At 42.3% G+C, this 27,934-nt stretch overlaps 2 protein-coding genes across 4 annotated transcripts in view; one reads left to right on the top strand and one right to left on the bottom strand.

Annotated features, from left to right (window-relative positions):
• Positions 1-238: 238 nt before the first annotated feature.
• Positions 239-22,685, bottom strand: GGPS1 (geranylgeranyl diphosphate synthase 1). 2 transcript variants are annotated; one of them, XM_076334154.1, is made up of 4 exons: positions 22,552-22,685; positions 17,767-17,859; positions 8,474-8,544; positions 239-4,603 (listed from the first exon to the last, which is right to left on the bottom strand). In XM_076334154.1, exons 2-4 carry the CDS (start codon positions 17,831-17,833, stop codon positions 3,842-3,844), a joined length of 900 nt encoding a protein of 299 aa, XP_076190269.1. In that variant the 5' UTR covers positions 17,834-17,859; positions 22,552-22,685; the 3' UTR covers positions 239-3,841. The 2 variants fall into 2 exon arrangements, with proteins under 2 accessions (XP_076190269.1, XP_076190270.1); XM_076334155.1 differs by lacking the exon at positions 22,552-22,685 and adding an exon at positions 17,556-17,607 and having other exon boundaries at positions 17,767-17,835.
• Positions 22,686-23,333: 648 nt separating this feature from the next.
• The window catches only part of ARID4B (AT-rich interaction domain 4B), a 93,908-nt gene continuing 89,307 nt past the window's right edge, over positions 23,334-27,934 (top strand). Inside the window, exons 1-2 of one of the 2 annotated variants that reach the window (XM_076334141.1) lie at positions 23,334-23,351; positions 24,487-24,548. In XM_076334141.1, coding sequence (XP_076190256.1) covers positions 24,543-24,548 — 6 coding nt within the window. In that variant the 5' untranslated portion in view covers positions 23,334-23,351; positions 24,487-24,542. The remainder of the gene's footprint in view (positions 23,352-24,486; positions 24,549-27,934) is intronic. The other variant, XM_076334140.1, reaches the window with a different exon arrangement.

Raw genomic sequence — 27,934 nt, 5'->3', positions numbered from 1 at the left:
CAATAGAAATATAGCTGAGAACAGAAAAGAATTACAATGAAAGTACTGAGCAAATAATACAAGGAACACAGTAAATAGCAAACCTGAAACGTAAAATGGTAAGATTAAGACAGAACAAAGAGCAGCAATGGACACCTATATAGCTCTTGCACATGAATAAAAGACTGGCCCAATTCACTGCTAAAGACACATTAGAGTTCAAACCAGTTTTACATAAGAAGGTGGACACCCCCCCCCCCCCCCCAAATCCCATGTTTTTATACCATGTTAGCATTTTAACAATAACTGGGGAAAGAAGCCATTAGTATAGGAAATTTCCATAGCACATGGAGGCATTTAGATATTTCATAATTAGCAAAATCAACCATAAAGTTGAAGGCATAAAGAAGCACCAACAGCTACTTTCCCACTGCCATGAACATTTTTAGGCTGTTTGTATCAACAACTGGCCAATACATACAAAGTTGCTCTTACTGGGTACCTGAACAGCCTGAGCTCAAAGGGAGAGGTGGAAAACAAGCTACCTCCTCAGGAAGGTCCTGAAATTAGGCAATTTTCACTATAACTGATGGGGATAACATCAGCCTTTGAAGAAGCAGAGACAGATGTCCCATCCAATGGCTGGCCACTCAAAGACAGGTGACAGCATTCATTTACATCCAGCATTCATTTACATCCAAGCAAGCACACAATCAGAAAACAGATTGAGGTGGGGAGAAATGCTGGAGACTTTGCATTATAAATATGCATAAAAATAAAAAAAATGCATAAATGCATTTCCCTTTATACACACTGCAAGAGCTAACCCCCCCAAGAAATGCACTGGTAACCTGATCAAAGTGGAACTTGTTGGCAATGGTAGGAAGGTAAGGGGAACAGTTCTGGCTCAAAGGGACTGACATTGAAACCAGCATGCCCTTTACTTCCCCATGGGCATCTCCACTTGCAACTCAGATTTCCATTCCACGGCAATGCATCTCTTGTGAAGATGAGGAAAAACCCTACTCCCCATGTTGTGGGAGGCATAGCAACAGAGAACTGCGCTTATACAACTAAACTAATTCTGCAGCCACAAGAACTCTCATGCTGCTTTAAGGAAGTGATTTTCCTAACATGGCTTAACACCGGGAGATTGTACCAGAGCCAATATTGGAGAACACTGATGAAGATGCGCACTTGTATCTTATGGCACCAAACATAAAATCTACCTTGACTATGGAGCATCATCACTGCTGACACTTAATACTTAAAGGTGCTCTACCTGCTTAACAGATGAAGAGGAAAGATCCCAGCCTCTTCCAACTCCTGAATACATCAAGAAAAACCCTCAGAGGCCCCAGTTCATCCTAACCAAAGTGAAGAGCAACAATACCCTGCTTGTGGGCCTTTTAAGATACACCTTCAGGGTATGCTTTGAATACTGGTATCAAAAGCCTTGAAGGCAGAATAGCAAGACGGAGCTGTATGGTTTCTTGTTGGTCCAGCTTTCTTTTCCCGGGATACTTTTCCCTTCTTAACCATTTGTGGTTTAAAGAGCCTGCAGCTGGAAAACTTCCAATGTACTTTCTCCTAAGTTAATGGAGGCATGTTCTACAAGATATAGTATTAGAATAAATACTGGGGTGAGTTGCCAGAATGAACCAAAGAAGTGACGACATAGCAGAAGTGTCAGATGGTAGAGGTTTTATACAAAAATAAGAAAAGCTACCTCATTAGGAAAGTTTGATTACACAAAACTGTTTACATCCAGCAGCTGAGCAGACATGAAATGGCACTAAGTGCACTTTGCATTGCATACGTCAGTTACAATACCTAGTAGGCACAAAGATATCTTTTACAGTAAGACTATTGTTGTCAGGAGAATCTCCTAGTTTTTCCAGTGCTCTCCCCCATTCAACATCAGCTGCAACAATGCTTAGAAGCTCCCAAGACATGGCACAAAAACGTTGTACTTCGTTGCAGATAGTATTTTCTCATAAAACATAAAAAAATTACAGGCTTACTACTAAGCACTGCAAGTTATAAAAAAGGAATTACAATTCACTGTCATTAACATTAAAGAAAAGACACCTTTCACCAACTTCCAGCTATTCAGTCCTGGCGACCAGGTCCATTCAGTGAAAAGGCTATTATTCTGTGCCTCATCACAGAGCAAAGATTCCTCCTCAGCGTGCAGATAAAAGGGATAGGCTATCATCCATAACTACATAATGTCTCTGACTGAAAGCAGTCATCCTGAATTTTTTCATGCTTGATCACTATCAAAAGAACTTAAGGCTGCCCAGGGAAGACATTACAGCAACCTTCTTCAGTTAGTTTTCTCAGTGGGTTGAGACCATGACTCTTCCTGCTTGCCAGGTACAGTCAGTGAACACCTGCATAAAACTATCCTTCAGCTGTCAGAAGCCAAGTACCTCTGGCCATTTCTTTTGAAAGTATGCTTGAGCTAACACCACCATTGATAGCACCAGTCCTACACCTTTGATCCAAACCATTACCTCCCTACACCAAAGCAAAGCTTTATGCAGCTGTGAAGACTAAGGAAACTGAACCCGATTAAAGCCAGTCCAGCCAAGAAGAAACAAACATCTCTGCTTATGTTTTGTTCACCTTTATATATATATATATATTTATATACAGATGAACAGAAGGTTTTGTCACTTATCAGCCCTCCCCCCTTAATCTAGCTCTCAGTTTCAGTTCTACTTCAGTATGCCTGTGTACATAATTTTAAAGCACTACTTAAGCTATTAACAGAACTGAAGTGGTATTATAGCTTGTAGAACAAGATGCTGTGCTTTGTTTTAGCAAAAAATTACAGAACTTGTCTGTTTGGAGAGTCCTATAACATGCCTCCAGATAGCAATTCAGAACAGGAATGCAGTATGAATTATGAATCAACTCCTGGAGAAGCCTCTCAATTATAAGCAGAGATTAAAGAGACCTGCACCAATTACAGTGTCCTGAAGTTACCTGGTGTGAATTCCATTCCACTTCTAGTAGCAGCTTACCATGGTGCTATTTACAGTTACATGTATGAGCTCTAATGCATAGATTTAAGTCCCTGGCTACAAAATATTTGACAGTTTAAAAATCTAAAACCAGGCGATCAAAATTATTCACTGCAGAGCTAGAATCAGCAGCAAATTTATGCTTTGCCGATGCAATAGAATCTTTCCTCTAAGGTACTCAGAAATCTTTATAAAGCTACAATTTCAGACTAAACATTAGTCTTATTTGCATATAAAATACTATCGTTCATAATTCACATTCCCCTGAAAATATTCCCAGAAGCTGGATAGGATATTCACTTTAGAACTTAGTAAGCTGATCCATCTGATCTTCACAAATCTAACTTAGAAATATCACTCAACGGTTTTATGTGCATTGTGGTTGCAAGTATCTTCTTTTGTTCTTTAACATTGTACATTTTGGTTTATTAGAGCATTGTTTGAGAATGCACAATACACTCAGGTCAATCTGATTTAATTTAACACAGAATTTCAGCTAGAAGCCTACAGTAACCTGGTTAAAGATATGAGAGCTCTAGGCCTGAAATAATGCTGATGATTGTGTAAAGATGATCACATTTAGATTCAAAACTTGTTTCAGTTCTAGTACATCTGCTTTAACAAAACCATCTGCAAGCAGTTACAGTTAAGACTGTATAGATAATAGGGTATATATTTCAATACTCAGTGACAAATTGTTTTTAACAGTAATTTTTGTAATGTGGCTACAAGAGAAAGTTTTAAGTGAGGCTGATTATCACACCTCTCAGATAGTCTGGTTGTTTTCCCATTTTCAAAAGAGTTTTAATCCACTCCCAGGAGTGAAATTTTTAATTTTCAGTTTCTTTGAACATTTTGCTCAGCTGTTCAACTAGCACTACAAGCTCAGGGTTTCCCCCAAGTGATTCAATTTGTTTATAGGCTTCAGATTCAAGCTCTTTCAATGTATTCCGAGTGTACTCAAAGGAACCCACATTTTCAAGGTAATGTACACAGTATTTTTTTATATCTATGTTCTCTGTCCTTTGACGTAAAATGTTTTGCACCTGAGTACTTTCAGGTCTTGACCAAATTGCATGAATGGTTGGGAATGAGAACTTGCCCTCAGTTAAGTCTTCACAAAAACTCTTGTTTTCACTATATTCTTTGGAGTGCAAGTTGGCATAGTCATCCCTTATTTGGAAGAAGAGGCCAAGTGTGTTAAGAAGTGGCTTTAAGTCTTTTTTATAATTTGAGAACAGCTGCATGAGGCCTACAGCTAATCCAAAGAGACCACCTGTCTTTTGCAGTACCATAGCTTTATATTCAGCTTCTGTAGGACACGTGTAAGTATCCCTCCAGTAAATATCCAAGCCTTGACCTTTATGGAGTTCCAGGAGTTGACGGGTAAAAACTTTAACAGCATCTGGATGATCAAGGGTTAAAACCTTCTCTAAGCCAAGGAAATACACATAATTAGCACAGTTGATTACAGATGGAATTCCATAGATACTGTGTGCCACCGGAAAGCCCCGTCGTAGCTTTGAGTTATCTTCAATATCATCCACAAGTAGGCTTGCATTGTGCAACATCTCTGTCACTTCGATGATAACCTATTACAAGAAGAGAAAATTATTAAGTCTCCCACTGTAATTTAACCTCCAGTTTTGCAAGACCTTATTTAAAATGGATAAGGTTTTAAAGAATGACATTCTCTATCACTGAGGTTCCCCTTTAGACCACTTGCTTTTACTATTAATACAGATTTATGATTCTCTTCATCAGCCAGTTTGCCATAAATCCTGGATCATGTCGTCTGTCTTTTGTGTAATGTTTTCAGATTCAAAGTGAACTTCCTCCCTGAATTGTTTCCACTTGTATGCTCCCCATTGTTGCTACAGTTTTAAAACATGCCATTGCCTAGGAGTCATGCAGTAACTGTTATTAGAAACATGAATAGAGGAAAAGAAAAGCAACACAATATTGTGACAAGTTTAGATTCACTAACCTGAGATCTCCTAAAGTCAGTTCATGAGAGTGTCAGGTATCACCCATTAACACATTTGTCTCGTAAACCTTGTTTGATAAGTGGAGAGTTCATCTTTCTTTCCCCACACTTTGTGTAGTTATCTTCAGTACTGAGCTCTTAAAGGACAGACTATTCTCTCTGAAACATCATTTGGAAAATTCTTGGCAGGAAGGCAACAGCTACAACTTCTTTTGAGAAGTTTCCTACACACTTACTACTAGTTACTAGGTAGACCAATATCATACACCACCTGAGGTATGCAATAAACTGTTCAGAACATCAAGCTTGTAGCTGACTACATTTGACTAAAAGTGAACCTTAACAATTCCAAAGCAGGACGATTCAACAAGAAATGAAGAGTTTTAACACTATATACTGTTTTTATTGCACAGCTGCTATGCAAAGTACAGGTATATTCAGCACCTGCTTAAGTGGAAATAAATTTAAGCATGTAAAACTGCATACTGTATAAACTTGGTGCAGAACACATCTGATTAAGATATGATTTTAAAGCTAATGAACCAATTATACTTGCTAGCTACAAACATTGCACTCAGTCAACATTCATCAAAACAACTGCTTCTAAAAAAATACTAAGGCCACCATTAAATAGCAGCAAGTACCTAGTATGGTCCTATTTGGTGGGTGCTGCAGGAAAAAGAGGGACTTCGCTGCAAGCATCTTCTTGAGCAGCAAGTCACCTAGTGTTCAGTGACCACTGTCCCAAAGATTAAAACCCAAACCCCAGCAATCTAATTGTTTGTCTAAGATATGACTGCAAGAACAACCTACTTAAGCACTAACGACTCAGCTACCAGTTAGAAGTGAGCCCTACTTTGACCTGCAAAGATATGTTGCTGCCCATTGACTTTAAATCAGAGGATAGAGTACTCACTGAAAGCAGCTTTGCATACCTATTTTTCTGAATATTCTTTTAGTCCATTGTCATTCCCATTCTCAGTACAGCCAGGAAAGTTTCCCTGTATTCTGTGAATTCCTTGGATAAGCCTATTCTAGCATTTCTCTTGCTAACCTATTTCATATCACTGTCAGTTTCATGAACTTTTGCAGCTTCTAGACATTTAAGGTTTAATTGAAATAGTGCTTCATGACTGCATGTTTGAATTAAGTTCTTGTGAACTTAGAAAAGACAGTGTCAAAAATGCTTCAAAGTTGAAAGTAAGGAGCAAAAAGTTCAGACAGCAGAAAAAGCTTATTTTAGAACACATCAGGAAGTAGCCTGAGGAAATGAAAAGACTGCTTTTTATAATGAAAGCTGAAGAACCAGTACAGAGTGTTATGCTTTCTTACAACCTAAGCCTACCGAATCAGTGGCTGCTGCACTATCACTCCAACACACAGATTTCTACCTCCTTACCTGCAACAGCTTTAAAATTTGCTTGGCCCTGTACTAGGCCATTTCAGTGCCTTCTAAGAAGAAAGTTCATCTGACAAACCCAGTGTTGTCTAATTCAACAAGCTTAAGTGTCTCAGTGCAGCATCAGTTGAGTACTAGAGATGCAGTAAGTGGTGGGAAAAAAAAGACCACTTGGCTGAGAAAAAAGTGAAATGGTGGCAGCCAATAGTAAAATCAACTACCAATGAACAGTATCCTCAACTGTACTCATCTAAATAAACTACATGAAGATAAATGATCTAAGGTAAAAAATGTCCTATAAGGAGTGCCAGAATTCAGATTTTTAATAAAAGAAATACAAATAGCTGGAAGGGAATCAGGCTGCTACACAACTGAGATGTCTTAAGAAGATTATGAGAGATGTCAAAAAGATGACTAGAGGTGGTCCTGCAGACCTCAACAACTTTAAGTTATTAAAATTAGTACAAGTATGCACAAAAGCAGTAATAATTGTGGCAGGCGCAGATTAAAAGATGACATCTTGTTTTTGTCCTCAAATGACCTGAAGAATAAAAATATTAAAGTTCCATCACAAACAGCTTAAGTGGTAAAGGAAATATTAAAGCATCAGTTTTCTTCATATAGATAACCAGAACAAGTGGCCTAAGTTTTCAATAATGGTTACATGATTATCAGTTTAAAAGTGACAGGGAGAACTGGTAACTTCTGTTCACACAGAGGCACTGCAGCTTTAGTTTACTATAGTACATGAGAGAAGATGGACCTGTACTGTCACGGGTGCTCAGCAAAAGGGCAAGAGGCAACAGTCAGACTGCAGCATAAGAAATCCCAGTTGGACAGAATGGAAGAGTTTGTTACCATGGAAGGGGTTCAGCACGGGAAGACAGACCCAGAGAGGCTGCAGAATCTACATCCTCAGATTTTCAAAACTCAGCAAGGGCCCCAGAAGCCTAAAGTAGCTATAGAGCAAGCCCTGCTTTAAGCAGGGGGTTGTCCTAGATAATTCAAACTGGAAGAAGCCTCTGGAAGTTCTGATCTATGATATTAGACTAAATCCATCCATACAATACACAGGTTACTATATACTATATTTTATTTGGATATGTAGCTGAGCACAAAGGGTAAGAAGTGTCTAGCTGGAAGCCGGAATAAATCTGGCTAAAAAGTTATACAGACAGGTTGGAAAATAGAAGAGTTACTAGATGATGAATACAACCTCTTCCTTCATTGTTTAAATCACTTACACTATTTTGCTACTTGAGGACTATGAAGTGTCACTCTGAAGCCACCCTAAAGAGGACTCCTTCACAAACTCTAAAGGTACTTCTGCCTACAATTAATGAAATTAACTAGGAACCAGCTGGGTAAGAGTCAAAAAACATAATTGGTTATTTTAATTCCTTACATTGGCTTGTGTACAGAGAATCTTTTGCACCCTTGATGTGCGGTTTGACAAAACTAGCCTAATGAAGAGGACAATTTTTCATTCGACAAACCAGTGTTTACACAGCCATACATCTTGCACAGATTTGGCCAACAGAAAAGCAAAAGGAAAGGAGAATTCCTAGTCTAATGCTTCTCATTAGGGAGTAAGGACTCTAGACTGTATGATAAGACCACCACAGTTTTAGGTCCAGAACAAGGAGTGGTTTATAAAGTTGATTTAACTGCTGCCTCTGATATTCCTGTATCAAAACCATAAGATTATTTTCAACCACTACATTTGTGTAGTTTACAAGGTAACTGTCTAGCTTCTTTCATAAGTCATTGAAAACTCAGTGTTAATAACTGAGTTAAGTGGGTAACAATGGTAGCTGCTTATCTACAACTTAAAAGGTTGAGCACACTTGGAAAGTAGTAACTATTCTACATAAGACAAGTTGTGAAAGTAATTTCTTTAGTGTTACATCACAGTCAAAGCTTTGCACTAAAGTTGTTTTCCTGAAAGTTTACTTTAATATATTCAGAAATTAGTGCATTTAAGGTTTCTGATCATTTATGCTATGTAAGAGAATCATCTGTTATCAGTAGTCTTGGAAGAAAGGTAACAAACCTTTAAAAATAATTAGCCAGTACCTGTATTTTATCTTCTGGAACATTCAGCCAGTGATTAAAGGCCTGTGACAGTTTGGTTCTCACTTGCTTACCTACAATAAAAATATTATAGGCATTTATAAAAAAAAAAATCACATAAAGTTCATTATTAGGGACAACAGTTTGTCTTAACAACTATCACTGATTTGAGACCAGTAAGCTGATCAGTGTGATCACTTGAAAGCAGAAAGTGTGTAGATTGTTTCATCATTGTATAAACATCAATCATCAGCAACTTCAGTTTTAAACATTTCACAGTAACATGCAAAGCACATTTACCAGTTACTGTATTTAGTTTTGGTAGTTTAATTAGTAAGTGATCCTGAGTATTTTGGTAACCTGTATAGATCAGCTTACTACTTCTGCAAGTAAGCCCTAGTTTGCCAGGCACATTGATTTTGTGTATGTAACAGATTAAGAAGTTTCAATTATGGTTCATTATTAGTTGAAGATATGGATATTTGTTGAATATCTATTTCTCTCCATTTTTAGGTCTTTCTCCTGCAGTACTCTTACTTGCTACTGACAATTTGTAAGACAGAAAGGTGACATTTGACATACTAACTCTAAACAAAAATCTGAACAGAACACCCTGAACAGAATAGAACTTTTCAAGAATTCAGACATCTTATACCTGAGAAGTCTACCTATGAATAACAGGATTTGTTCTGCTTTGGCTAAATCTAGTTTGGTGGAGCCAAGCAGTCACCCTGTTTTATAGGAATGAAAGACAAGATCAGAAGTCCAAGTTTAGTGTTAAAATAAGCATTACTATTCAATCCAGATACATTTTACATGACGGAGTTAGTTTTAATAGAAGTTAACCTATGTGCCTATAAATTATTGATGCCAGCTTTCTTTAGTAAATCACTAGGAGTCACATACAAATATTTATTCAGTGTCTACTAACTATCAATATGAAAGTCACTCCCTACCCACACTGAGACAATGCTGCTCTGAACTTTGAGAAGCTCAGCTATAAGATCTTCGAACAACTGCAAGACAGGTTTAGACAAACAGCTCTGCATATGTAGCTCACATCAACAAGGCCTTTAGAAAAAGTTTTAAATAAACTTCAAAGCAGTGCAACCTAGACAGTGGGTTCCATATTACTTGTCTTAAGATCTACTGAGACACATAACTTCATGATTCTGCAATATTAGTCCTCATGTTGATGATGCCATCTTGCCCATAGCACTGAAAAAATTTCAACATTTGAATGTCTCCCTAAGGCTTCTCTATTGCTGTGTGACCAGCACATACAGAACAGAATAATAAAAATGGGTAGATTCACTTGCAGTGATATACCCTGGAGAAACTGGACTCAGGATTTTTCCTTTTCTAATTAAGTCACCACCAGGTAAGCGACAGCTTTGTGGTTTGGGCTTTGCAGCAAGGGTGATAACCTTCCTCCCTGGCTCAAAGGGCTTCGATTTTTGCCTCAGTTCTCAAAGATTTCCACTGCTTCCCATCACCACCGTCTTTTGGTTTGCATTAGAAGAGACTAATGAAGAGGTGCTTCTTTTCCACCCCTGCCCCCAACAGCTTTGTCCTCTGGCTCTGTCCTGTGTGAAAGGGCACTCTTGCCTGGACATACACTATCATTGGCTTCTGTTCTCCGTTTGTTTTCTATGCTCAGTTTTAAATATTAATAGCTTTCTGCAAGAGGGAGGGATTGTTTTGTCTCTCAAATAGAACAGATATTTTAAGCTCCCCATGCCAGGCTTGCTCTCTATCAGGAAAGTACATATCTGGTTCTACTTTTTTTTTTTAAAACGTGTTTATTTAAATCAATAATTTGCTGACTTAGAAGTTCACTATTTTAACACAGGTAACCAGAGCTCAAATTTAAATACAAAATTAGATTAGTGCCCAAGAGTTTAAAAACCTCTTACATTAACTAAGTACCACCACTAATTCAAGTTAGATCTGCTTCTGACAACATCTCCTGCAGATACTAAGGATTTGAAACACTTCAGACACTCAGACCTCCCCCCCTTTTCTCCCATGTGGTTAGATCAGACTTTGGCCGGATTGTTTCCTTGATCTGACTCACTACACACTTGTGACCACCAGTACTGCACAAGGGAGGGTCAAAATGCCCTGCATCAGAGGTTCAATATTTTAAAATAATTGCATGAGTTAACTGAGGAGAAAAGATTGCTCAAAAATATTGAGAATAACTGTTACAAACATCTGCCAAACCATATGGCTTGCCAGTTAAGTATAACAAATATTTCAGTACATACTTAAAGAAAACTACTCAGATAATATCACACTAAAGAAGTGTACCTTATCTACAGCTGTTTATTTACTTCTAAGTTACACTGATACAGACAACATCTACATTTTTACGTTAGACAGCTAATTCTGTTTTTCTGAATGCGTTTCCTAGCAAATATGCTTATGGAATGCTGGATGTTCAGCAACAAGGGTTATTTCATCATGAGGAACGTAACTACTAGCACTCACTCTAAATGGATTATTAACATGCACAGTGGATTTAGCCACTTCAGTTCCTTAGTAGAGACAGCATTTGAATTGTTAGACTTGTCTACCTTGACTAGCAAGGCTGTCTAGACACTGATTATTCAAGGAAAAACCACTATCTGTATAGTGAAACATTCACCTTTCCTTTGATAGGTGCAGATTTGCTTGTGTGAGCCCCTTTAAAGGAACATTATTGCTACATAAATGCTATTTTATCTTGTTCTGAAGTCAATCCTACCTGGTCTATGTAGTATCACAGCAATTTTCTGTATGCATGTTTTATGCCTACAGCCATGCTATGATGGCAAGAGACCAAACCCCTCTAATACTGGTCTCAAAAGCCTAGATGCAGAAGCCTCCATTCCTTGCCACACCTCTCCTCTCCCCAAACTAGAAAAGACAACAATCCAGGGACACTAGGATAAAATTAAAAGGAATAAAACTTAACACTAGCAGAACTACCCAGTTTCTTCACTGTCACATGTCACTGCTCTGTTAATTATTCTAAGCAGGCTATTCTAAAACCAAATAATATAGAGGTCTAACTTCCAAAATTAGAAGCTCTACCTACTGTATAGAACTATGATAATAGACATTACTGCACCAAGCTTTTATCAAAGTTATGCTAAATACATTTGGTTTAATCTCCTTAAGATCCCAATATTACCCAAATCAAACAGCAACTATGGAAAGCTTTTCTCCTTAGTAATGCTGGGTGGAAAAGACGAGAAAAAAATATTCAGAACATAGTAGATTCACTCTGATGAAATTCCTTCTACAGGTAAGAATGTAAAACCCTTATCCTTGAAACAAAGATCAAGTTAGATTAAAGACATTGTACTGAGGACAATCCCCTCCCACCTCTTTAGACAGATTAGATGCTTCTCTAAAAAAGAAAAATCAGCCTGACTTACTCTCTATATACACAATTGTTCTTGTGACAGGGTACAGACCCAAAACCCACAGATGTCCAGCTCTGGACAGGCTCTTGATTAGTATTTCTTCACTCTTGCTGCATTAAAGTGACCACAAACTATGCCCTTAGGGCAGCACCCCACTTACAGTGAGGATACATAAAAGGGCTAGAACAGCATGGGAAAGAGCAGAGGGACTATTAACCTAGCCCTCATTAGAGCCTCACTGAGCTAATTCAACTCATTACCCCAGCAGAAAACTCTGCTTTTTGCTAGGTTAGCTTTCTGCCAGCTTTATGTACTGAGTCAGCTTATGAAGTGGGTCTGCCAGAGTTAGTACAGGGTAAGCAGCAGATGCTGAGAGCCAGGGGAAGGGGGCATTGCCCTTCTGGAGGAAGCAAGCTACTACATTACCTCAGCTATATTGTACACTCTCATGTTTAGCTCTGTCCTCTGATGGATTAGGGCTAAATGGATAAATTCCCCAAGCAGACCTCCCCACACAGCTGCAAGAACACTACAGCCAGCCTAAGTGAACTGCAGGAAGATAAACAGAGTAGAGCTGGCCCATACGCTTTTAAACCTGGGCAGTCACTTGCAATGGGTTAAGGTCACTGTAGAATTGTCTAGTTTAACTCCCCTGTCCAAAATAGGGTTAACTAGTCCAGGGTTGTGATCCCCATTTTTGCCTTGTTCCCTCCTCTTGGGATCCTGAATGCCACCATCCCATGGTCACTGCAGCCAAGGCTGCCCCAGTGTTCATGTCCTAACCAATTCTTCCTTGTTTCTAAGTGTAAGGTCCAGCATAATGCCTTCCTTCATCAGCTCCTTGATCACCCATGTTAGCAAGTGGTCATCAACGCATTCCAGAAAACTCCTGGATTGCCTGTGCCCTGCTGTGTTGCTTCTTCTACCAGATACTGAGGTCCTCTCATGAGGACCAGGGCCTGTTAAGTATGAGGCATCTTCCAGCTGTCTGAAAGCCTCATCTACTTCTTCCTGCTCAGGTGGTCTGTAGTAAAGACCCACTATAGCATCACTCCTATTGATCTGCCCTCTAATCTTAACCCATAAGCTCTCAACAGGCTTATCTGACCGAAGGCAGAGCTCCATACAGTTCAGCTGCTCTTTCACATAAAAGGCAACTCCCACTCCTTGCTATCCCAGACTGCCTTCCTAGGCAGTCCTTATCCATCCATTGCAGCACTCCAGCTGTGCAAGCAATCCCACATCAGATACCCCAATAAAACTGCAGCCCTGCAACTGCATGCAGACCTCGAATTCCTCCTGTTTATTCCCCATGCTGTATGCATTTGTGTAGAGGCAATTCAGAGAGGCACCCAGTCTTGCAGATCCCCCAGAAAAGGTGTGAGAGCTTCCCCCATCATGTTGTCCTGTTCATACTTCCTTGTTTGAGTGCATACACCTGGGATGGGCTGCCTTCAACTCTGCTCTGTTGATTACAAGGTGTCTCTTGTCCACATCAGCCTACACCCTTTGTTTGCAACTTCACTATTTCCTTACTCAATTGTGGGTAGTCATTCCCCTCTGTTGTAATTTCTAGTTTAAATCCCTTCTCACCAGGTTGCTCAGCCTGTTGGCAGAGACACTTTTGCCCTGACTTGGGTAGGTGGATGCTATCTCCTCCTGGTAGTCCTTGATCTACAAAGGTAGTCCCATGGTCATAAAACCCAAATCTCTGCTATAAATATCAGCTGTGCAACTAACTAGTTGACAAGCAGGATCTGTCTGTTCCTCTTGATGGTGAGGGGAAGGGGGTTGAGGATCATGGAGAAAAGCCACCTGGCTTCTTGTGCCCTTGGCCCTCATTCCAAAAGCCACATAATCATGCTTTATAAGCTCTAGGCATCCCCTTGCCATATCCATTAGTACTCAAGTAGAAGAGCTGCAGGGTTAAGTAGTCTGAGGGTGAAACACGCCTTGGCAGTGCCTCCGTAACATCCCTGATCAGGGCTACACAGAAGCAGGAAACCTCCCTAAGACAGCAGCTCAGACAGAAGCCTCTGTCCCCCACAGGAGGCAGTCTTCCCACTGCTATCACTAGCTGCTGCCACTGAGTGTTGGTCTGATGCTTTGTTGTATACAGAGCTTCCAGCCATGTGTCTTCTTCTAGTGCACTGAACTTATTTGGCAATTGCACATCTGCTCAAGGAACAGGAATCTTTCTCCTGGTACCAGAAGCCATCAGCTCCCAGCCTTCACCATTGTGGGAATATCCATTTCCCAACCTGGTATGCGCAGACTGTTCCTGCCCCTCCTTCAATATACCTGGAGGTTTCAGGCTCTTGAACCTGCAGGGTCTTGCTCTTTTTGTTATTTCTGATGCTGTGCAGCCTGCTGACCCTCTTCCACTAATCCTTTGCTTGGTGACACACATTTTCCACCATTGCACACCTTTCAGGGGCAGGGACATCACTTTCTTCTGGCCCAGTGGGTGCCCCCAGACATCCCTGCAGCTCAGAATCTGGAGAGCTGCAGCCTCCCTCAGGAACTTGGCCCAAGTTGAGGCCTCTGATGTGCCAAGTGTAGTTGTGCCAGTGGTAGGGATCATGCCCTGTGGTACTTAACTCCTTCACCAAGCTGGTCAAGTTCAATAACCCAGCAGAAAAAGCTGAAAAACAAAAGCCAGTCTTGATTGTTTAACTTGCTAAACAAGCCCAGAAAGTCTGCAGCCAAGACCACAGCAATGCACATGAAAGGGAAGATGCACAATCATGAATGGGATCAGAATCTACCCCTTTCAATAGCAAGCTGTTGACCATATCAGTTTTACTGCAACTGAAACTCCATATACTCTGTAGTGCTGCAAAAACAGCTACTGCTGTTAACTCAGCCATGCGGAGATAAAAGATTCATCATCTGTGTGAATCAGGCCATTTTTGAGACAAACCACGTTGGAATTTGTGAAAGTTAAGCCTGTTTATTGCACTTTGTTTACGAGACTGAATACTAGATTAAGTGGAACACTGCTATAAACTAGTATGGCAATGTTCTGTTATAATGAGACTTTGCAAGAAAAGTTACTGTTTCGGAATGTATGTTCTCCCAAGCACTAAATTCTGCTAGTGAAGGAATAACCATTAATTACTATACTAGCAGTTAAAATAGTAACATAGTAAAAAAACCCCATAAGCCTAGTAGTTTCTTCATCCTAGTGCTATTGAAGTTAAAGAAATAGACAAGCTTAATTTAAGTATGACCCCCAAACTGTTACCATTAAAAGTCCTATTTCATTAATGAATGATTAGTCCTTAACAGTTATAAAAATTTATGTTCTTACACTACAGACAACATTAGCAGGCACCTATTTTTTTTTCCCCAACCACCTTAATACTGTTACACAATCCCTTTTATATAAACAAATGATATGTATCTAAATTAATTCACATTCTCATAGGTTACTAAACCATTTGGAGAGTTTGTTTTTTAACTAGTCTTAAAAGATAAACAACTGAACTACTGTAGGGCCCTAAGTTTACATATCTGACAGCCAAGCTTTCTGCAAAAGCCCCTCAGAACTCAAGCTGATCCAACACAGAAACAGTTCCTTGTCCTCACTCTTGTGCCAGATCACTAACAAGACAGAGAAGATTAACCAGGCAAGTTTTTAACAGGTTAGGTGATTGATACTACCTAATCATTTGGTTAGCAAGCTGAGAACCAGCACAAGTTAAGAAACAGGATAATACTGCCAGAAGCATAAAGATGATGGAATGAAACTGCCTCTTTCAGCAAGAGCTTGTTAGATTAGCTCAGGCATCTCATTTGGGCTCCACCCTAATTATGAACAGCTAGCATATGCCCAATTTCTCCCCCTCACCAAGCATTGGTGCTCATACTGATTCCAAGGTTCACACAAGTAACTGGCTCCTCCTGATCTGTACTTGGCATATCTGAATTTGGGCAAAGCCAGTGTTTCAAAAACAGTAAACATCCAGCTATATGATTGTGAACTCTCACTGCTTCACCTGTTACTCAGTACAAGCTTTCCACAGGTACACCACTTTTACCTGCCTAGTTTAAGAGAAGTCTTCCCTTTTGAATCACACCACCATTTCTGCATAGAGAGAAGTGTATGTTGTCTCTCACCTTCTCCAAAACGTAAACTAACAAGAGATCAACATGTTAAGTGGACAGATTTATGATGCTTTAGCAGGATAGGATATAAAATGCTCGCACTGTCAGTAAGTATAACATTATATAAGCCAGCAGTATAGGGTGATAAGGGTTGAACTCACAAAGTATAGGAATTTAGCCACAGGAGTCAAGGTGGGAAGGTTAAGTGTATATCCTAGATGCATCATTTAAAATGAAAGCTAACTGAAGAGCTACTAGTCAAACTTTTGCCTGTGGAAGCTTTTTTTGGCACTTTTTGTCTGTTGTATGTTTCCTACTAGGAAGCTCAGCTTTTTTTGCTGGTACCTACAATACCTTAAAAAAATAATCAGCAGCTGAAGATGCAGAGGTGTTACAATATACCCTGGTTATATGAGATAATCTAACAAAACAAAAAGCACACTTAAAGATGGTATTGGAGGAAAGTAAATTTCTTCAGGACCAGCTCTTGGAAAGCTCTCTGGAATATCGTAGACTTATTCTTAAGGTAGTTCTCTAGCAAAACCACCACCCAGTTCAACATACACAAATGGAATATACTGTGAGGAAATGGGAAACAAACTTTCTGGCATTAAAAAGGCATGTTACTACCAAATTATTTCCTTTTCTTATTTTTCAACTCAAGTAGTGCTAACTGCCAAGTCAAATGAAATCACTAATGTAGGTAAGACAATCCTGGATGTTTGTAGAGATTAATAATGAAATTCATTATACACAGATGTAATGAATTAGAACCCACAGGACCTACCCTGCTGATACACAGGTCTTGTTGCAGAAGTGCAAAAGCCACTTAGCACTGTGGCTGAGATTCATTACACTACTTGTCTAAACAGAAGGTCTTCTATCCCAGTCAGATGTAATTTTGGTCAGAATTATTTTCCTTAATATTTACCATATTTTGTACCTTCCTTAACTCCACCAGTATGCAATATAAGCTGGATAGAAGGCAATCATGCAATAGTTCCAATGACAAAGTAGTTCCACCACTATTTTTACAAAGTTAGTCACTTTCATAGCTTGTATGGTGTTCCTTACACTTTAGGTGTACAAGCAAAAGCCACAGCAAACAATCTGACTGTTTAGTCAGCAAAGAGGCTTCTGAGAAGCATATCCATACAGTAGTTCTCTATCAAACTGCCTCCTGAATTCTGCTAAAATAGGTACTGTTCAAGACTGAAAACTTTATTTGAATGTGTTGCTAGTGACCTTATACCACACAAGGACTGGCTGATCCTCTGGCAAGTGATGCAATTCAGGGGCAGCCAAAATTGGCCGTAAGAACACCTGGCTTTACACATAGAGAAGGAGAAGAAAGGTAGCTACAGGGAGAAGAAATTACACAAAAGAAACAGGCTATTTAAAAAAAAACAAAACCAAGCCACAACCCACTGAGTCCAGTACAACAAGCAGATAAACTCCTTTAAGTACAGGATCAAGTCTTCAGTACTTGCCCTTATCAGTTTTAAAAAGTAGCAAGTCAGCTAACTCTGAGTGGAAAACAGAGTAACTGAAATACTACTTACACTGCAGACAGGCTCAAGAACTATTGTACCAATCTCACCAAAAAGGGTGGTTCTACAAGAGGAAGAAAAAATATTGACAAGTGTTACTTTTAATTACTCTTAAATCCACAAATCAAGAATGGATAAACTTCTTGGCTCATATTTCTTGAGACAAAAGTTGCTATAAAAACAATTTTGATATTTAAAAACAACACAGTACAAAGAAACTTGCCTGGTAGTTGAAGTAAATACTGGTATGGCTCTAGGATTCTTTTAGATGTTTCATCCATCCCATCCATTTCGTTATTTCATAAGAGGTAGTTCACTGTTAAAGAAAGTGTTATTAACACTATTTACATCAAAAATTAGGGAAGTAAAAAATAGATGCATACAATTAATAAAAAGTCAGCTGACTTCAAGGTTAGGTGCAAATACTCCAATTTTGAACATGACACCTTCAGTTAATATTACCTTCACTACATAAGTTTTCCAGATGTCAATTAGAAAAGAAACAAGCATATGTATTAAATATTTTCCTTTAATTATTCATGAATAGTTTAAACCAACTCCTAGACTTTGTTTGCTCTGACTTTTGTATGTATTAGAGGGCTTAGATGATAGAGAAGTATTTAAAACATCAGCATTCACAACAATGAAGCTCCACTGCAAGTCTTCAGAGAAGACACTCACCACATACAAAACCTCACATGACTAATCTGATTAGACCTCCCTAGATGCTTTCTAGCATCTAGGATGGATGTGGAGATGCCTAAGAGCAGCAAATATACCTTACACCAAGGCAACCTAAACAAGTTGAACTTATTCTATTAGCCTTCTGATAGAATTCTTCAGTCCTGTTTTAGAAGGCAGAACAGGAATATATCATTTTCTTACCTCTGTTTAAGCATACAGACATCTTTACACTTTCCCATATACTAAATACAACAGACTCTTATAATAAATCTTTTAGTATCCATTCCCTACATAGCTCAACAATTTTCTATTGATTATGTTTCAGTTGACATACCTTTGGTCATCTGTATCTGCACTTTTTTCAGATTGTTTTCTACAATAGATTTTCTATCCTTTCACCTCTAGCCTTCCTTGCTGCACTGCAGATGCAGCAGCTCAAAACAATTCTTCTAATGTCATTTTAAGACAGGAACTGCAGCAGTAGCATAAAGTCTCATGCTACTTCAGCATCATTTCTCAGCTACTTAGCTAGCATCCTGGAAAGGATGTATTTTTGCCCTGGAGCAACTGAATAGTTATGTAAGTTATCCATAAAAATAACTATTTTAAAGTGATATTTATAAGTATGGACTGATGCATTTTTAATGTAGGTACATTAAGGGGAGTGGTTAACATGAGTGGAATAAACTAGTGTTCCACGCTTGCTCAAAATAATCCAGCAATACTTTCCCATCAAAAACTCAAAAGGTCAGCATTAAGATCACTGCTTCCTCTTAAGCTACCTCTAAAAACTGGTATTCCTCAACATTCATGACCTTTCCCTTTCAGTACAGCTCAATCAGTTCCTGTCTACTCCCATTCCCACTCTCCACACCCATAAGTATTTGTAGTAGTCCAAACTTAGGAACTGATCTGCATTAGTAACTATTTTCCAAGCTTAAGTTTGGATCAATTCCTTTATTTGCTTCACTGCATAAGTTAATCAAATGTATTAGCACTTCAGGGGCAAGAAAGGCTATTTAAGCAAGCACCGTTGCCAACAAAATGCTCGTAAGACTACACCTTTTGGGAAAGCTTTGAATAGTTTTTCAGCAGTACAGCCTTTCCATCCTATATCCCATGGTGTGCCAGCACAACTAGTGGTCAGGCCACACAGTAATCTAAATCAGATTTGACACCCTCAACTCCCTATTTTGTTTTCAGCTTGTTGGTATAATTGAAGGGATAGGAACTGCTCTTAAGACAGCACTGCCACTGAGAGTCTGCTGTCAGACTGTACCCTTACATATCAAGGATAAGTCTCAAAGGACTTCAGTGAGGAAGTGAAATCAAAAAGATTATCACAGTCCACATCCAGATGTTTTAAGCAGAAAGAAGCCGGTAGAGATGGATACAAGGAGACACTACCAACTTCACAACTCTCCTGTGACTTATTTGTCAAAAAGCCACACAGATTGAAAGTGCCTAGCTATCCAACAGAGCTGGGAAGAGATGTTAGAGTTGGAATTGCTTCTCTGTAAAAGTTTCTGATTAAAAGCAAATCTTAAAGTTCTTCCTCACCCCTCAGGGAGTTAGGAGGTTTCTTGCCTGTCTGTAGGATACTAAGACAACATTCAGAATCCCCAGCTAACTTGAAATTTGCTAGTATTACACAGCATTAAACTAAATCTTTGCATCTTTTGGCACAAAACTAATAGAGGTCCACCTGAAATGCTGCTTACCAGCAGAAAATTAGTCAGGCACTTCTCCCACAAGTGCCAAGATTTTTTTTTTAATAAAAGGGAGGCAAAAATGCTCCAACAGGCAAAGAGTGGATGGTAACTTAGCTTAAATCACTATAGTTAAACTTTTCTAGACTGCTATGCTACCTTTAAATGAAGCGATAGGTAACCTCCACTAAGGAAAAGAGAAACAGTCTGATTATTCATCAGACAGCTACATATCTAATACACCCACCAAAACAAGAACAGCAAGCAGAACCTCCCCCAAACTTATACAAAGAAAGGGACCCTTGATAAAGAAATATGTACATGAAGTTGCTTGTAAAGGCCTGTAAGCAAGAATACCATATGAGACTTGTAATTTTACTGCTCTTTGCACAAAGTTATCACATTTGACACACTTGGGAAATGCTTGATATTAAGGGTTTCCCACCTAGTGACTGACCAATTTACTACAGAAGTTACACTGTTGCAGAAAGTCTTCTCAATGAAGACATTTAGGGACAAGATCTCAGTCAGCACCTCCTAACAAAAAGTAAAACTGCCAGGAGTTAAACAATAAATGAAAGGGAATGCAAAGCCTCTGGTTAGTGAAAGTACAAGAATTGATTACATGTATGCTTATTCAAAAGATCAAAGCAGTTAAGGCCATTTCACCTTTTAAACCAGTACACAGACTTGCCGCATTTCAATTCATGCATGACTAATTTATTTGTCCAGTTATTTCTCAGTATCCCCACATAAACATACAGAGCAGCTGTTATGGGCACAGGCCATGCAATCACAACAGAGGGCCTAAGAACCATCTTTTAGACTGCAACAAACCTTCTCTCTAATGATGTCTTTGAAAACACACAAGACACTAGAATAAGATGGTGACATGAGCTTTCATAAGTTGGAACTACTCTAAAACTATACTTGAAGCTGTGATCTGTGTCTAGGAGCTTTCTAGAGAGGATGCAAGTAACATTAATTCTAGGTTACATGTCAAGAAAAATCTTCACTTTGGAACTTCGTAGAACAGCTTCTCGCCCCATCCATTCCATCCCATTCTACAGAGTATTCTCCCCCTCCTCCAAATTAGGGGAATATGATCACTGAAAGGTTAAGTATACAGATGGTATTTTAAAAAGCATCATCATCTCAATTGCTCCAATCACAGTAAACACAGAAAACAAAAGAGAACCACGCCAAAGGAGCAGAGAGCTGTAGTGCAAAAGAACCATCCAGAAAGTTCTTAAATCGGCTCCATCACAGAACTTAGTGCACCAAGACACCGGTTTCATTGTAACCAGTGGGAAAAAAGAAGAGCCCCAAATAGGGGGATGTAGGAGTGAGAAGATCTGTTTCAGAAGGAATACACAGAAACTGTTGTGAATGTGTATTGTTTCAAAGAGGCTATCAAGGCTCTTAATCCAAATGTGATTTGGACAGCATACTTGTCACCCTAGTCCACATTCTCATTCTAATTAGCAGAGGCCTCTTTACAAGCCCTCCTAGGCTGATACCAAACAAAACCCTGTATTCAACTTAAGGGCAGGCAACTTCCCACAGGTGGAAGGATAGTCACACACCTTCCCCGAAGATGCAGCTAAGCAAACAAGCAGCTTTCTATAGCTGCAATTTCAACACTAACACCGGAACAGCAAGAACATACTGTTGCTGGAATTATGCTTCGATTTTAATAGGATTTCCAGATATAATTGAGCATGAATGCTACAGAAGCCAGGCAACAATACCTGGGCTGTCGAAGTCCTCGCACCATGCTGTGACAGCACACAGGCAGGAAGGGTTTTTAAGCTACAGGCTGACCTGAGGATAGAAAACGAGTCGGCAGAAACCGTGACTACTTCTGAATGGCTTCTCAGAGTAAAACTCACGTTTCACAAAGAACATGAAGTCGTTACCCTGCTTGCAAATGCCTAACCCCCGCCCAAAACACCACAGTCAAACCAAAGGAAATAGAGTTCGTTTTTCGGAGTTCAGCGTAAGAGATGTAAAGGCGATGGAAGCGGCAGAGCCTCTCTGGCTGCTTCCACAACTCAAAGGCAAGCAGCCCAGCCTCACCAGCGCCATTTTAGATAAAGCGAGACCGAGAGCCGAGGACTCCTCGCTCCCCCTACCCGCCGTCCACCCCCATTTTCTGATCCGCGTTGTCGGCAGCCGGGCTCAGCCGCCGGGGAGGGAAGCGCCGCCCGCCGCGGCGCCGCCGCCAGCCCGGCGCAGCCCCGGCCCCCGAGCGCTCAGTCAGCCCGCCCCGGCGACAGCGCCGCTGCCCGCCGGCGCCGCCCAGCACTAACGGCGGCCGCCGGCTCCGGCCCCCCTGCGCCGCAGCCCCTTCCCGGCCCCACTCCGGGCAGCCCGCCAGCCCCTCCTGGGCGGGGCGGCCGCGGGACCCGCTCCCCCCGCAGCCAGGCTCGCCCTCGCCGCCCGACCCCGCGCAGAGGGGAAGGACCGGCTCCTCCGATGAGCGCGCCCCCCTCCCCCGCCCGGACCCCGCGCCGGGCGGCGACAGCGCCTCCCACAAGCAACGGCCGGCTAACGGGGAGGCGGCGCGGGGCAGCCCCGCGCGCCCGGCCTCAGCCCAGGCAGCCGCCGCTCACCTCGCCTCCGCCGCCAGCCGGAGCCGCGCCCCGCTCCCCCGAGCAGCCTCCGCTCCAGGAGTAGTGGCGGTGGCGGCAGCGCTGGCGGCTACGACGCTCGGCGGGAAGAGCGGCGGCGGCGCCGCCCCCTTCCGCTCCGCCAGGCGCCACCTTCCCCTCTTGGGGGAAAATGCGCCACCAGCGCCCCACCGCGCAGGCGCCAGCCTTGCCCCCTCGGCTCATTAGCATTCGGCGAGGGCCCCGGCGCCTGGCGGCGGCCGCGCGCGGTGCGCCCTGGGAGATGTAGTCCGCCCGCCGCGCCGACCCCCTTCTCGAGCCGGTACGAGCGGCGAGCGAGAACAGCGTCACCCATGAGCACCCTCGGCGCCGAGTATCGGTTTCCACAGAAGTGGAGAAAAATGATGTCAGTATTTCCGATACGACGGCCAATGGGGCTGAGAGAAGGGCGGGCTCTGCGGGACGGGGCCCAATGGAGGAGGCGGGGAGAGGGGCGTGCCCTGGTCCCTCCGTCCGTCAGTCAGTCAGTCAGTCGGTCGGTCGGTGTGGGAGGGGGAGGGGGACCGAGAGGCTCCGAGCCGAGCAGTCACCGCCGCCACCGCCGGGGCCGCGCAGGACGGATCGGCCCCGCCGCACGCCGCGGGGAGCCGCCGCGAGCAGAGCCGTTGCCGGAGAGTTGAGCGGGGGCCGAGGCCGGCCGAGGGGGCCTGGAGCTGAGAGGAGGCTTCGCCCCGTTCCCTTCCCTCCCCCCCGCCTCGGGTCGGGGGAGTAGCGGGCGGGCGGGCGGGCGCCGCGGAACAAAGGTAACGGCGCCGAGCCGGAGAAGGAGCCCCCCGGCCCCGCCGCCGGCGGGTGGGGAGGCGGTGCGGGGCCCCGGGGGGGCGCGGGGCCGGGCGGCGGCGGCGGGGCGTGCGTGTGGGGGGGAGGGGGGCGGTTGTTTTTCTCCTCGTAGCGAGACTGCGGCGGGACTCGCCGATCCTCCTTCCCCCCCCCAACCACCCAGCGGCGGGGCGGGGGGAAGGGGGATCGGGTGCCGCCTGCGTGCGGGAGGGACCGGCGGCTTCTCCAGCCCCCTCCGCCGGGAGGGGACGGAGCCCCCTCCTCCACACACACACACACGCTCCGTGTCCCCGCCGAGCAGGTCGGGCCCCTTTCTCCCCGCCCCCCTCCCTCCCCGTCCCCGCTCCCTTCTTTTCTTCTTCCTTTTCTTCCCCTCCGTCGCCCCCCGCCCTCTCCCCCCGCCCGGACCCGCTGCGCCGAGCCGGGGACTTGCGGCTGTTGCTGCTGAAACTCCTGCCGCGGAGTCAGCGCTTTCCTTTATTTGGGGGGGGGGGGGGGGGGGGGAGGAGGAGCCGCCGCGATCCGGAGCCGCAGCCCCTACAAAAGCGTGTGTGTGTGTCGGGGCGGGGGGGGCTGCTACCGACACCCCGCTCCCCCGCCGCGCACACAGGCACTCTTCCTCGTACAATGGAGGAAGAGCCTCCCTTCCTCTCTCCTCCCCTCTCTCCGGCTCCCCGCGGTAAAGTGGGGAGGGGGGGAGTCCCGGGGCTGGGACCCCCTCGGGTCCCCTCCCGCCGCTTGGTGCCTGGGGAGGGGGCGCAGCGCCCCGGGGAGGCAGCCGGGGACGCCTTCCCCCCCCTCCCGCGGCAGCCGGGGAGGCTGGGGGTGGGTTGTTGTTGTGGCAAGTTTCTCCTCCTCTGACAGAAATGGCGTCAATGGCAGCGAGTGTAGGGGAAGCCGCGGTGTGTGGGAGCTGGAGGGGAAGCAGCGGCCGAGGAAAGAGGGGAGAGGGTTAACCGGGGAGAAAGGGGGGATCTGGGGAAGGAAAGGGGGAGTTTCTGCAGGAGCCCAGCCCCCCCACCCCGATCCCTGCCTCCCCTCCCCCCGCCCGGTGCGAGCGGCTGGTGCGGTGCCTTAGCGCTTTGTTTTAAATTCCAGGTCCAGCCTCGGCCGCTCAGCCCTTATCGAGGCTTTTACCGCAGCCTGAGCTCATCATGAAGGTAAAACGCTCGCTTGTGTGCCTGGGAGGGGAAGGAAGGGAGGGTTGCATGAAGAAATGCTGTCCTATCTGTCAGTCCATCTGTCCCGACCCCGGTGCGAGGCTCGGTGCTGGTGCAGATCCAGACTGCAGGCTGCTTCGCCCCCACTGCTGTGTTTTGGTGCCTTCGCTCGTTTGCTGACGGTGGGGCAGGCTTTGCTCCGCCGCGTTATGCTGGGGGAAACTGTAAGTTCGCTGCGCGGGGGTTGTTCTCCTTCAGAAACATTGTTTGTAGGAGAATAAGGACATGGCTGCCTGGGCTAAGCTTGCTTCATGGAGGAGCAGGGGACAGTCACCCTGCTTGAGAAAGTAACGTTGCAGGGGTAATGCTGGCTATACAACCGTGCTTATTTGAATAGAGGGTAAATGGTAGATTTTCTTACTTTCTATTTGTTAACAGGAGTTTTGTTGAATGAATAATCTTGATATGATCAGGGAGGGTGCATGTAAGAGATTCTCTGCAGTGAAATGATTGCTGTAAGGTGCAGAAAGATTTTCAAACAGGTTCTAATTTTCTTCTCAGTCCTGTGTGTTGTTCACATACCTCATTGTCACTCATTTTTCTTCTCTTAGGCCTTTCTAGGCTATTTATTTTCAATATATTATGCAAGTTTTATAGAAAAAAACCCGTATCGGTGGAGTAGAATGACTTCTTCTATGTATGGCAAAGATCTGTGTACCTAAAAGTAGTTTTTAACAACTGGGTTTGTTAGTTTTTTTTAATAATTTTGCTGATATGTCTCACTCAAACTGCCGTTCATGTTACCATGACCCCCATGTAATTCAGCTCGCAGTCCTGCTGAACTGCAGTAAATCTCATTTCAGAATACTGTAAATCTTATAAAAAATAATTGTTACAAACCTGTGATACATCATCTCTTTGGTATTTATTAATAAAAAAGAGCAGTCTGTATGTGGGGTCTTGCACTATCAGAGTTGTGCCTACTGTCTGTGAATGAGTATTATGTAAAAATGTGTACTTAGTACTATATTCACTGCTGGAAATGGTAAATGATATGGACTGTTTTAATTTTTAGATTGATCTGAGTTGCTGAGCAGCAAACTGAGTCTTTTTGTATAGCTGTTAAATGTTTAGCATGTTTTCTTTACTTTGGTGACTTAATGACAGTATCTTTTAAAAAATCGTGTTTTAATTGCCCTCCCTATGATCTTTCTTTAACAAGTGTTAAGATCTAAAATACTGTACATTAAAAGTAAACTATGAATTTACAACAACAGGCTGTTGAAGTAGTATGATAACGGAGCTTTCCAAATGTGGCTCATTGCCTGGTGGGGATGCAGGAGATGGAAGCAAGAGAAATAGGAGGCAGTATAGGGAGCTTTTTTCCCCCAGAAGGAAAAACACTTATTTAAATGACAGCTAAATTTACATGCATTTCTAATACTCTTTTTCCATGTAAACAAATCTTACAGTTACCATAGAGATTAGGTTCAGATTCTGTGGTTATAGAGCCATATAAATATGTAGATAGACAGTTGGGAGGATGAGGAGGTCGGATCACAAGTGGAATGCAAAGTATTCTGTGAAATAGCAAGAGACCCACTTCAGGCTGAATTGAACGTATAACAAATGCTTAAATTGAAAGTAGCAAACACAGAAACCTGTTAATAGAGCCATATTTAAAAAAACCCCTCCCAGCTTACTTATTTTTCGATAAGGTTTGTGCTACTATTGTGTTTTTATTTATTTTTTAAATCTGGATTAATTCTGCCAGGGTGTTCAAATGCTAAGTTTAAGTCTGCAATTTTTGCAATTTGTGTGTGTAGCGTTAAACTTACATATGCTTGCGATATCTCCCAGTACTTTATTTACTGTGCCCTGTAATGTTAAGTAAGGTTAATCTATAAGTCATTACATTGAAGCTTTTGTTATTACAGTGAAACTTTTAATGGAATTGTAGCTCAACAGAAATTTCTAAGATTCAACAGTCTAACCAAGACTGGTTTTTAAGATTTTAGGAGTAATGCAGTGCATCAGTCTTTCTGCCTGGCTTAAATTTGTAATTTATTTTCCAAGTTTACAAGGATACAAGTTAGTCCAATAAGAAGCAGTAAGGGAGAGTGCTTAAGAGAATTATTAGCTTTCTGTTTGTATCACCACAAGGTAACATTGACTATACTAGATCAATATGACTGTATATTTGTGTGCATTTATTTTGTAAGTTATTGAAAGAGTATGCCTCAAGGACACTTCAGCATGTAGAGGATTTAATGCTTTAAGGCCTAGTCTTACTTTGAGTCTGCTGACTGCAGACTTGCTGCTGACTGTATGACTGAGGCCTCTGTTTTGATTTATGCCTTGGTCATTCTTTCAGGTGCAGAGGGTTGTGTATTCCGGTGCTTAGAGCATTAGAACTGGATTCCTTGTCAGTATCTTTGTCTCTTTGGGTGAACTTGAACAACTCATTTAGCTTTACTGACTAATTTTTCCCATCTGTGTAGTACGGATAAAATGTTTATCGTTCTTTGTAAAACACGGGGAGGTATATTTAGGAAGAACGCCAAGTCATATTGATAGAAAGCTGTAAGTCACTCATGCTCTTGCATTTCGGAGCCCTCTGAGACAAGAGAGGTGTGCTGCCTGCTAAGAGATTACCACCTCCAAAGCTGTTGGCATAATTGTTCTCCCTGCAATAACCCGACTTAATCCAAGTAAATAAAGTCCCTTGTATAAACTAGTAACTTCAGCCTATCAAGTAGTCCTCCCATGGACTGCAAAGACCACTCGAAGGCAGTCTTGAAATATCTTGAAATATGTCTTACAAGAACTATTCAAGTCTTGGCATAATTGTGCTCATTATTGTCATGTTCTACTAAATCAGGCTTTTTCCTGTGTTGAATGACCTCTGATAGTAGTTAATACAGTTGTATAGATAATGGCTAAGATGATTCGTATGTGGTAGTGAAGCTTTTTTTTTGTTTGTTTAACTTAGCACCTTCTGCATAAGGTCTTTTCGCATTAAGTGTGCTTCGGAAGCATGTAGAATCTGGTTGATTATTTAAAAACTAATTGTGTGCCACCAAATTACTACCTACTAAGTAGGCAGCAATATATATAAAAACATTATTATAGTTTGTTTTTATTTTTTCCCCAAAGTCAGAAAATAAACTCCAGGAAAGCAGAGTCTCTGCTTTTAAAGAAAGAAATAAACACAAGCTCAGTTTCACCAATGATTTGTACTAGGAACTATTGTAAATGCTCCTGAGATTTTTAATATGTATCGTGGCATTTGCTTGATATTTAAATATGTGAATGAGGGTAATATACCCACTGTAGTTAAAAAGTTCACTGCTGACTGGAGATAAAAATAGTGGATGTCTCAGAAG

The sequence above is a fragment of the Aptenodytes patagonicus genome, chromosome 3 (assembly GCF_965638725.1).
Source record: "Aptenodytes patagonicus chromosome 3, bAptPat1.pri.cur, whole genome shotgun sequence".
Classification (NCBI taxonomy): domain Eukaryota; kingdom Metazoa; phylum Chordata; class Aves; order Sphenisciformes; family Spheniscidae; genus Aptenodytes; species Aptenodytes patagonicus.
Note: the sequence above shows the minus strand (reverse complement) of the source record. Positions and strands in the feature narration are given on the sequence as shown.

Bases quoted from the DNA above. Each gene is read 5' to 3' on its own strand.
- GGPS1 (XM_076334154.1), bottom strand. From the start codon at position 17,833: ATGGATGGGATGGATGAAACATCTAAAAGAATCCTAGAGCCATACCAG. The intron at 8,545-17,766 runs GCAAGTTTCTTT...TTTTTATTGTAG, and splicing joins GTATTTACTTCAACTACCAG to GTAAGCAAGTGAGAACCAAA. The intron at 4,604-8,473 runs GTACTGGCTAAT...TTCTTGTAATAG, and splicing joins TTCCAGAAGATAAAATACAG to GTTATCATCGAAGTGACAGA.